The sequence below is a fragment of the Mizuhopecten yessoensis genome, unplaced genomic scaffold (genome assembly GCF_002113885.1).
Source record: "Mizuhopecten yessoensis strain PY_sf001 unplaced genomic scaffold, ASM211388v2 scaffold716035, whole genome shotgun sequence".
In the NCBI taxonomy this organism is placed as follows: domain Eukaryota; kingdom Metazoa; phylum Mollusca; class Bivalvia; order Pectinida; family Pectinidae; genus Mizuhopecten; species Mizuhopecten yessoensis.
This window is the reverse complement of record NW_018479915.1, coordinates 90,319-102,753: the sequence shown is the minus strand read 5'-3', so window position 1 is coordinate 102,753 and position 12,435 is coordinate 90,319. Positions and strand designations below refer to the sequence as shown.

Genomic DNA, 12,435 nt, shown 5'->3' with positions numbered 1-12,435 from the left:
TAGTTACTTCACCGTGATGTCCCTTTAATGGACACGAATGTAAATCGGATAAGACTTGATGTTAGCCCGAACATAAACATAACAATCACGAAGGAGCCGTCAGAGAATTTGCACGCGTACGTATTTATGAATTCATGAAAGGTCCGAGTTTAAAAGATATTGTAGACATGTCTGTACAAGGCATGAAAACAGCATATTCATTTGTGGTATGAAAACTTTTTTCGTACAAGAAATAGATTATAAGTATATATACGCAATAGCAACAGAAAAAACCATAAACCCATATGCACACGAATGTATATACATACATCTGTATGTACATACACACACATCCTAGTACTTTCATACACATACTAATACAAATATATAATGTACATATCAACACACACACACACACACACACACATTCCATGACATGCATGTGTATACACATATTAGTGTAATTTATAAGCAAACATTATCTATGACTCTGGAAATTTGTACACAAGGGGTTTTATGTTTATGTTCGGGAAGAACAAAAACAAATAGACAAACGAAAACACACCAGCGCCTAGCCTAATAACACCGTTAGAGAGGGGGCAACCTTGCGCGTCCTGCTTCTTAAGGACTTTTAAATCAGTAATTAAACCATGTAAGTGTCTAGCACCAATCGCCTCTGTAAATTTAAACTCATGTAGAATCTTTCAGGTTGATGTTAAATCAATGTGAATCTACTAGGTATCGAGTTCAATCATTACAACTAGTGCTTGTTTTTAGTTAACTGCCGCGAGACCTGCGTGATAGAAGAGAACATTCTAAAAAGAGGCTTTTAACATTACGTAACATCACCTTCTGATATCAATATAGATTTTCTTTTCTTTTTTTCCTGTGAAAGGTTGGGAAGTGAAAGCAACGTCAGCACCATGTATCAGAATTTAAAGGACAGATAAAGTTGACAGTACGCGGCCTACGGAAAACTTACGGAACGTTCACACGGGAATGACAATTGTTTTAGCATTTTAATTTAGACAGATTTCTAACAGCTGTGTGTGAGAACGTTACGTACTTGGTAACGATTCACTAGGTCCATAGTTTTAACGCTATTAAACACGATGTATGAAGTACATGAGAAGCATGTCGCGGAACGGTGTTGATTTCGTGTTCCTTTTACTGTCCTAGCGAATCAACGAGGCCGTCTTGGTACAGGTATGTCCTGATGTGCAATGCGGCCGCATATATCACATAGGACATTTCACAATTGAACGGATAATTTCGCTATTTTATACACTAAAATATTTTATGACTAGAAAATTAAGAAGATTCTGTTTGTGAACTACGAGCTTTGCTTATGTGACAATGAAAAATCAGTAGTTTGGTAGCCATGTGTATGGAAACTACAATGTGTACATGCGTTAACCACGAACCATTTGTAGTTAAAGGAAATGCTATAAGAATCGAGTGCTTCTGTTGTATGGAAAACGATTGCGGAAATATTACATTTGATACTTTGTAAAATGGTATAACCTTCTGAAGGATGTGTCAATTTGATAATATCGTCATCGATTTTCAACAAATCTGTCCAGGAAATTTAAGAATGTGACCGGTTTTCATGTGTTCACTTGTTAACACCAACATTATAACTAAAATGTTTACATCACTGTTCCGTATTCTTATGTTCATCGCGACTTGTTGGACGGAAGTAGATTTGTGTCTGCGACGAAGCTCAAATGAAAAGAACCCTGTGCACGACAAAGGGTTCGACAACCTGTTCCGTACAAACACGGAGGAATTGGAGAACGTGCCCATTCACTTTGACAAACCGATTCCTCGATGGATTACTGGAACATTGGTAAGAACCATTCATTTATCAATGCTCCTATTTTATCTAATAATATTTACCAAATATATACAAAAGTTTTGGACCTTAGTTAAAGAGCTACAAGTTTGAGTTAACTCACATGGTACAGACCCTGGACCGTTTTTCTTGTCCGTTTAAACGCAAACGCAATGCAAACGGAACGCAAACGGAACGGAAACGCAACGGAAACGCACACAAACCGTTTCATTAAACACGCTCCTAAAACGCCGTTCATAGTATACCAATAACGGACTTAGCTTCAGATGTACTTGCTCGCGGAAGCGTGTCGGTCTCTGACCCTAACTCTGACCTGTATTTACCTATACAGCACTGAGTGTTGTTTGCACAGCGAGAGATGCAGATGCACTTATAGGCAACATTTTCCCTGTCAGCACCAAAAAAATAATTTGGAATGATGATTTTTCCGACGATTTTTTGTGAGTATTGATAATTCGTTTTGAAATGGAATTAAACTTCTAATGGCATCCGTTTGGAACTCAACAGTACATTACATTTAACATATACTCTGTTAATCTACACGACGCCGAAACACATTCCCTTATATGAATTCATTAGATTAAAAGTATATTTGATGTTGGTGGTTTCTCACTTATCTTTTTCGTTTTTTTTCTATATTTTCCTCAAACATTATTTCAAGATGAAGTTACGGGAATAGTCTTGAACAATGGTTCTTCCACATTAACAATACATATGGATACGCCTATTGGGTAGTTTATTTTTTTAGTGTCAAATTCTGAATTTGTTGCTTAAAATATATGTTAATCAATTTGTCGAAAAAAAACTAACAACCGAAACTAAACAATGTATACGTATAATTGTTTGTTTTTATTTAAACTAGGCGATAGCAAATGTTCAAAAGGAGATGAAATATGAAACTTGTGTTTGGAAAATATTGGATATGAATATCATCATATTCATAAAACAAGTGAATGTGATGTGTTTGCATAGAGTATTATTCCTGTATTATCTTACGAATCCAACTGAAATGCTGCAAGCGAATTCCGTGTAATTATTGTTCGTTTTTCTTAAAATCGTCCTTCTCTACTTATATCTCAAACATGTATAATTCTTACGATATTCTCTTTAGTGGTATTATTTGATGATTATAATCAGTATTTATATGAATGATATTGAAGCCGGAGCGTTAGTTATATGTATCTTATCTATACATCTTACAACACAACATACATGTATACATTCTATGCACCGTGTTACGCTAAATCATATTCTTCTTAAAAGAAATTATGGTTAACAAATATAAAATGAATATACTGTATTTCATAATATCAATAGACTATCAACAACATGTTTATAACCTATATGGTATACTTTTTTAAGAATGGTAATCAAACTTACACAATGAGTACTTCAGCTACGAATCACTCAACATTTAATCTTTCTATTCATAAGTTTACAATCTATTGATGAGTGCCAAGCGTCAGCGTTCCACTTTCTATATATTGTATATCAAATATCATCGTTATCTATTATTTATACTGTAACCGACACGATCCTTGGGAAAAAAATCCTGTAAGACAGGACTATCAAGTACACTGAAAAACATTGTTATTATTCGTCAAATAGTTATATGAGCTATTAATATGAGCTCATTCCTTCACTGTCTCATTATTTTTGTAATTTATAAAAATCTTAAATAGATCCTATAGGAAAAATCTTAGTCCTATGTCACTGAATATTATTGTCATCTTATTCTCACTATACCACAGTGTCTACTATCATGCAATGGTAAAAAAAAAATCAGTACCGTATGACACACTACAGTGTTTCATATGTTCCATGTAAATTTTCTCTCAATTAGTTATATGAGCTATCAATACTTGTTGTTTCAGGATCAGGGTAAATTGCAATTATAAGAATTAGAATTACGCATCTTGAATTATGTATGAAGGGGTTCCTTCGCTGACTCATTATTTTTGTAATTTACATAATTTTAAATCGGTCATATAGGATAAATCCTAGTCCTATGTATACGTATCTGAATATTATTGTCATTTTTATGGTCACTACACCACGGTGTCTACTATCTTAACCTTGTAGTGATAAATTCACAGTACCGTATGATACCTTACATTTTGTTTCATATCATGCATGTATACTAAATATCTGACCCAGTATCATGTCGGATAATATGAATCCCATCGCGGTAACATCTTTTTGATAACTGTTAAGGCTCACCGTCTGTTTTGCAATGTCAAAAGTACTAATTAGTAACGATAAGTAAAGGATGTTTTTTTTTCTTTCTTAGATAAGGTACATTCGAAGGTAACTTAAAATGCTTGTTTGTATATATTGTTATTTGTATCGTAAATAGCTTATAATGTAACTACGATATGTAACTACGATATGTTTGGCAACATATATACTAAGTAGAAATTGTTAATAACCATGTAAATATATTTATGCACTATTTGTTCATGTGCTGTCGTATGGATACATGTGTCTTTATCTTCAGTCTCATAGATAAATGTCCATTGTAAAGTAATGAATTTTTGGGATTTTAACAATTCCCCATCACTGTATCTAAATCTACCTTTTCCACTGTTTCCTGTAGTACCAAATAGTATTTCAAACGGCATTGTTAGTGGTTAGCATGTTTCTTATGTACTTTCTTGCCTCATATACGCCTCCTTATCTTTTCCCTATATCTTCCTATCTATCATTCGATCTTGAACGTTCCCCCTATTCCCTTTTTGTCCTAACCATTTTCCTCTACTCTTTATAATGATCTGTCTCGAGCAGTACCGGTACACGATTGGCATTTGGAGCTTTTACTCTTTTATGACAAGCGTAAGTAAAAACATACGGCGCAAACCACGTTTTAAATCTTTACATAACTGTACTCACCCTACTTCTGTTAGTGTTTTACTCTGCATATGCTATCTACTATTCCTTCTTCTCCTCACTTGTGGGGACGTCCAGCCTAACCCCGGTCCAAATAAACTTAACTATCTATCTTTCTTTCACATAAATGTACGAAGTATTTTGGCCACTACAGATGAAAGTAACACTCGTTATTATAAGTTAGATGAAATTGAGAGCGTTCTTTGCAATGACTTTATGTATGACATTATAGCTATATCTGAGACATGGTTATGTCCAGAAATTGAAGATTCTATTCTTCAATTAGAAAACTTTAAACTTTACAGAAACGACAGAAATAGACATGGTGGAGGTGTAGCTATATATATCCGTAATGCTATTAAATGTAAACGTCGGCTAGACTTAGAATCCCCAAATATTGAAAGTCTTGTACTAGAAATAACTCATCAGACAGGATATATCTTATTTAGTATAATCTATCGTCCTCCTAACCAGGATGCCCGCACTAAAAATGACTTCCTAACTTACTTTTCAGACACTGTCCAAAAAATGCAGTCCGAAATCCGCTTAATATTATAATCACTGGTGATTTTAACGATAGATGTACTGCCTAGGATGACCAGCACGTGACTAGTGAACTTAGATGTCGTCTTTTTAATATTGCGATCCAAAATAATTTGTCACAATTAATTAATAAAGCTACCCATTTTACCGAGAATTCATCACATATACTTGATCTCATTTTTGTTGATAAAGTCCACTTTGTGGCAAATGTTGATATAAAATCACCACTCTGTAACCTTGATCATAGTTCTATTTCATGTAAACTGAAATATTATGTTCCAAAGCCTCAGTCATATCAGAGAACCATATGGGACTACAAAACTGCTGATATCGATGGTTTGAACAATGCATTCAACACCGCCCATATTGATATATTCTTTGGTGTTTTTAATCTTTTAGATGATATCATTGATAATGTAAACAAGTTTATCTTAGATACGTGTAAAACTTTTATCATAAACAAAGTAGTCAATATTCGTCCTCGCGACAAACCGTGGTTAACAAACGAAGTACGTCGAGCCTTTAGGACTAGAGATAGATACTACAAATTATTTCAAAGAACAGGTAAAGATTTCGATAAATTCAGGTTCCAGGTAGCACGTAGGGAAGCAAATCGGGTAAAACGCGAAGCACTTAAACGCTGGCAAGAATCCACTATTACTAAACTATCTAACAAAAATACCAATCCTAAACTTTTCTGGTCAATTACTAAATCACTTCTAGGCAAAAATGGCGATCACACTATCCCTCCTTTAATGGAAAACAATCACTATATACACGATGATACTGATAAGGCAGATCGATTTAACACATATTTCTCTGATCAATGTACTATCCCGGATAACATTGAGAAACCAGTACTACCCCAAACTAATGTAAATAATAACTTACCTGTAATTAGTACCGTACAAACCACTCCAGAAGAGGTATGTAATATTTTTAAGTCGCTAAACACCAAAAAGGCAACAGGGCCAGATGGCATAGGAAATTTTATTCTTAAAAATTGCTGTCAATCATTATGTCATACTTGGGCACATATCTTTAATACTTCTCTCAGGTCAGGTATTTTTCCCACTTTGTGGAAAACAGCTCAAGTTTGTCCTATTCATAAAAAAGACAGCAAAAATGATGTTAAAAATTATCGGCCAATATCACTTCTTTCAAATATATCTAAATGTCTTGAAAAAATAGTATACAAACGTATTTATGAATTCTTTTTGGCAAATAACATTCTTATCAAAGAAAACTCTGGATTTAAAAGAAATGATTCTACCATTAATCAGCTGTTAAAAATAATCCACAGCATTTATAAATGTATAGATAATGGTGGGGATGTTTGTACAGTATTTTTAGATGTCTCAAAAGCTTTTGACAAGGTGTGGCACGAAGGTCTACTTCACAAATTAGAAAACATAGGTATTAGAGGTAGTTTGCTTTGTTGGCTTAAAAGTTATCTTTATAATAGAAAACAGTATGTAGTCTTAAACGGTCAATCTTCTGGTCATAAATATATTAACTCTGGTGTCCCCCAGGGCTCGATCCTTGGACCGCTCTTATTTTTAGTATATGTAAACGATATAAATGTAGGCATCTCATCTGACATTAACTTATTCGCTGACGACACATCTCTCTCATCAACCATGAATAGCAATGAATCAGTAAATAAACTAAACGACGACTTAACTACTCTGTCTCAGTGGGCAAAGCGATGGCTTGTCACATTTAACGCACTAAAAACTGAATTTGTTATTTTCTCTAAAAAAAGATTTGTTAATAAACCCAACCTCCTGCTTAACAACATTCCGATTAAACATGTAATTAACCACAAACATCTGGGCATAATTCTATCGGGTAACCTCAGCTGGCATTCTCTTATTTCAGAAATTGTAGCCAAAGCAAACATAATACTAAATATCTTACAAGCATTAGCTTATATTATCCCACGTTCTTGTCTTGAAACACTATATAAAACTATGGTAAGATCGATTATGGAATATGGCAATATTTTATTTGATAACTGCAGTCAGCAAGAGTCTGATCTTATTGAAAGTGGTCAGCGTAGGGCGGCATTAATATGCACAGGCGGTTATAAGGTTACCAAATATACTAAACTGCTGGGTGAATTGGGATGGGAAAAACTAAGTGAGAGACGACAAAATTGCAGACTTAAAATGTTATTTAAAATTAAGCATGATCTATGTCCGCCATACTTGAAAACTATTTGTCCAATTCAGAGTCATCGAACACAAAACTACAACTTTAGAAATTCTAATACTATTCTTCCTATCCTGTCAAGAAAATCTTTCTATCACCAATCCTTCTTTTCAAAATCAATACGAGACTGGAACAACCTACCTGAAGCATTGAGAAATAGCTCTTCACTAACGACTTTCTCTCTAGCACTGTCAATTCTATCCACTCCACAAACAAACTCTTTATATGCATATGGACATGGGAAAGGAAAAATCAATCACTCTAGAATAAGAATGGGACTAAGTGCTTTAAACAAACATAGATACTCTTACAATTTAACTAATAACAAATTCTGTGACTTCTGCGCGAACTCCTCCGAAGATGAAATTCATTTCTTTTTACTTTGTCCAAAATATAACCGAATCCGTTCCAAAATGCTCCGTGCTGTTTGTCATATATTCGCTCCAAATATCAATTCCAACCTTACTGTAGAGCTCATGCCAAATGTTCTTGGTGGATTAGAAACTCTAAACGAAATTGAGACAAAATATTTTTTGACCATGTTGTTGAATATATCGTAAATTCAAACAGATTCTGACTCTCTCTCTCTCTCTCTCTCTCTCTCTCTCTCGCTCTCTCACTCTGTAATGTGTGTATGTGTGAGTGCAAGTGTGTGCGACATTTGTACGTCTTTTGTGTAATTGTACATATTGTATGTTTGATATATGTTGAGGAGAGCATCTAGTAGCCTTTGGGCTGTTTGTAATCCTCGTAAAATAAATAAAGAATTAAATTAAATATATTCTTTTCTCGTTTTTTTCAACTTCGTCAAAGTGTAACTTGTACCAATACCTTGTAGACCATATATGCCTACAGAGTTATTTATCAAAGCCAATTTTATTGAAATTCAAGAAAGTAATTTGTAGTTTTCGTTTGTCTGCGAACTGTTTAACAATTGAAACAGGAAGATACAATAAGCAGGCTGTTTCTAACCGTATATGCCCAATATGTACTACTGAAGTAGAAGATGAATATCATTTTGTTTTTATTTGTAAAGAATATGATTTCCTCCGACAAAAACTATTTAAATCTTATTACCGATGCAAGCCATCCATGTGTAATATTAAGTAAAAATATAAACTTTTGAAATTACTTAGTAAAGAAAATGTTATAGAACTGTATAATTGTGGAAACATTTTGTATAAAACTTTTGAAATGAGGTCACACCTTTTGTCTATGAAATAAGTAAATATAACTATTAGTGTATGAGTTGAACTTGACTTTGTATGATATTGTATTGTGCATAATACATGTAATGTAATGTCAATAAGCTGTATTGCTTACGATAATAAAATAGTTGAATATTCATTGCTGTACCCATTTGCTACAGTTGGTTTGTTTGGACTTATCCTGCTGTGTAGTAATATCATATGCTGTTGTTGTTGTTGTGATAAGGCGTCATGTAGATTAACTTAATCTGAGAATTTAGGAACTACAAATTAGATGTTTTAGTGGTTAACACTATTGCTCGAAATAAGTACCGCTCCTCCTTCCAACCGCACCCAAGAAATGATTTAGACTCTCGGGTCCCTGTGGACGCAGATACGTCCTTTGTCGACATATCTAGATTAAAGTTCTACAAAGAAATCTGAGAATTTAGGAAGTATAAATTAAATGTATTTTAACCAACACTTGGGGAGAATGATTACTACGACATATCAGGATAGGTCCAAATAAACATTATTGTAACTAATTAAATGGCTTATAGTACTTTTTATACGTCTCTGATTGAATTTTACGTATCGTTTTAATTGAAATGAATTATTAAACAGGGAAGGTATAAAGAAGACCACCATTAACTTTACATTAACTAATTGACAGCTAAATAACTGACAATTGTTGTATTCTTATAAACAATACAGTGTAGAAAATACATATATACAAATGGGTGACAATAATATATGGTGGACAGGATGGACATTAATATTGTAAATTAATTATGTCATTAATATCGGTAATAAATCTAGCCAGTGATGTCAATTCATGTTGTGTTACATAATGAATCATGTATGATATTTAAATGTGTTTGGTCTTTCATAATAATATCTGGACATATGTTTTCGTCTACTATTGAGAATAGGTTGATGTGTACATGTTAACAGATAATGAAGTTCGTCGCCAATTTCTCTTAAATAACATAAAGTACATAATCTATTTTCACGTGGTATATTGAACCACCTACCACTTTCAATTGGTAATTTAGTATTACATGTTCTAAACTTACAATGAGCTTTGGCTAGTTTCGGAGGGAGTTCTAGTAAGTACTTTTCTAAACAAAGTTCGTACTTATATATTATATAATTGGTTCCTTTCGGAGAAGTATAAATTTCATTTCTCCAGTTTGATATAAATTTTCCTTTTAGTGCATACAATGCGGTACACTTTAGGCAATGTATACTTGGAAATTCTTGACTATTAAATATATGTATCAGACTGCATTCTTCAAAAATACATTTCACATATTTTAGCCATGATGATTCATAATTTGATAAAATTGCTAACAGTTTATTACTTAATTTATTCTGGTTGTTTTTTGTCAATTTAACCCAAAATCCGACCATTCTCACTTTGACATTAATTTCTAGCGGAAACCTTCCAAGTTCTCCATATATCATAAAGTTCGGTTTAGACGTTTTAACATTAAGTATGTGTTTGCAAAATTTTAAATGTAAACGTTCGATAAGTTTATAGCTACAGAAACCCCAAACTTCACATCCATATAATACGATAGGTTTGATGTCTTTGTCAAATATATCAAGTTGACAATCTATTGACAATTTGTGATACCTACATTTGGAAATAGCACCATACATTGCTTTTAAACTTTTACCATACAGTTGTTTAATATTGAACTGTGTCAAACCAGTTTTAGTAAAATACACCCCAAGATATTTAAAATCCTTAGCTATTCCTATAACAGTACCGTTGTGTATAAAATTAAGGCCATCAGGAATTATTTTTCTACCAAATACCATGATCTTAGTTTTGCTGATATTGACTTTAAGATGACATAGGTTGGAATATTCGAAAAATACTTCTAATTGCTTTTGCAAATCCTCTGCCGTGTCTGATAGTAATATAGTGTCATCTGCGTATAGCATAACATAAAGCTTCATTTATACATGTAAATCCTTTTCTAACTGGTCGTTTATATACGTGCACGGCGTGCGTAACTTTGGGTATATAATAACGAAGATGAGTAACACTTATAATGCCCTTTTCATTATGCGTCGGAAACGTATAGGGGGTTAGATTAGTGTTTACTAATTTAAAGTTTCGCTATAATTATATCTGAATGTGCTTTATGTATTTTATATCAATTAATTCAAATGAAATTTAGATCACTAGTACTGTAAAAATTCAAAAGTGTGTGGGGGAGGATTTGGGCGGTCACTATCTGACGAATGACGGCAACGTTTCTTTAAAATATTTTTCTAACATGCATAATAGTTTTATTTTACAGAATTTCCTATCTTAAACCTGCAACAAAGAGGTATTTTGATAAGAAATAAAATATATCATTTATATTTTATAATCGGCACAAACATGTCCCGTATATAACACCGTCCTTTTGTATGGTGACCATATGTAACTTCTTTCAGATATACGATTAGCAACTGATTCGTGTGTCAAGAGGTTGAATGAGTTTTGTGTTCATTCCGAATTTCAAAAGAACAAATCAAACTTTACACTGTATCTATTTAAATTTTCATATTTTTTAATTTCTTTAAGCACATTTTATTCTACTTAAAAATCATAAATTTATGTTTCGAGTTGTACCTATTTTATGATAAATTCAGCAAAATCACAATGTCAATCCTAAAGTGTGAAGTCATCTAATATCAAAATCCTTTTTGCTAATTTACCTGGATAGTTAAACCAGAACAGACCGGTGTGTTAGTTACGATGACCATGATCGCTATCAGGGGTGGCCTTAGCTCAGCGGGGGTGCCCTACCCCTCACCGGTAATTCATGTTTAGCCAACTGGGCTTCCCCATTTCAGGTACTGGTAGGTCGTCTACTGAAAGGCCGTACGTAATAGCGGACGTAAAACCATCGAAATCAATCTGTACTGGCTCTTATTGAAGTGTACCCTGAACGAAAATAGAAATTAATATACTGTTATTCTATATTATCCAAACACAAAAATGTCGGAAACCGCATAAAAATCGGTCATCCCCATACCAAGATGGGGTGTTCTCAGTTCTCCCACTTTTTAGAGAGAACAGGGAAAAATGTTAATATATGAAGACAATGGCACCGTAACATAGACTGGTAGCATTGCATATCCTGATCCTGAGCACTGATGAGATTTTTTTTCGAATGAACGAGTTTGAGGGAAATTAAACAAAAATAGTCTCAATGTTATCGATAAAAGACATTTCTTAATTTTAGCTGGAAAGTCAATTTGCAATCATTTTCTTTACTCTACACAGAGACGTATATACTTTATATGTTTCTGCTCTACAGTGAGAACTTATTCAATCATGTCGTCATTGAACAGCATTACATCGTGATCAGTTTCTGTGCCGGAATATTTATATTGAAAAAGTTATATACTGTGGTACCTCTACGGTCTAAAGATACGGAAATATATCAGTGCAAATGTTTACAAAACAACTTCAACGTTGGTGTCTGCTGTTTTTAAATGTCAATATTTTCAGTATCACCGTTTAATGACAAATCCACGACATTGTGTCTTCCTTATGTTAGGTCGACATTTCAAACATTTGATTGTATACAATACAGTACCTGTGTATGCGATGCTAAACTAGATCACGGACTTCTATAATCTAATTCCAGGATTTTATTCATCTCAAAAATATCATTGAATTATGCAGGGACAGTATATTATACGCCTCTGAATTATGAGATTAAAACATTTTTTTGTTTCTCCCTATACATGTAGCATACACAA

The 12,435-nt window shown here is 33.4% G+C and overlaps 1 protein-coding gene across 1 annotated transcript in view; it reads left to right on the top strand.

The window, feature by feature from the left end:
• Positions 1–918: 918 nt before the first annotated feature.
• LOC110441570 (retinoid isomerohydrolase-like) overlaps positions 919–12,435 on the top strand; it is a 29,074-nt gene continuing 17,557 nt past the window's right edge. Inside the window, exon 1 of the mRNA XM_021484757.1 lies at positions 919–1,828. Within this exon, the coding sequence (XP_021340432.1) occupies positions 1,589–1,828 (240 nt within the window). The 5' untranslated portion in view covers positions 919–1,588. The remainder of the gene's footprint in view (positions 1,829–12,435) is intronic.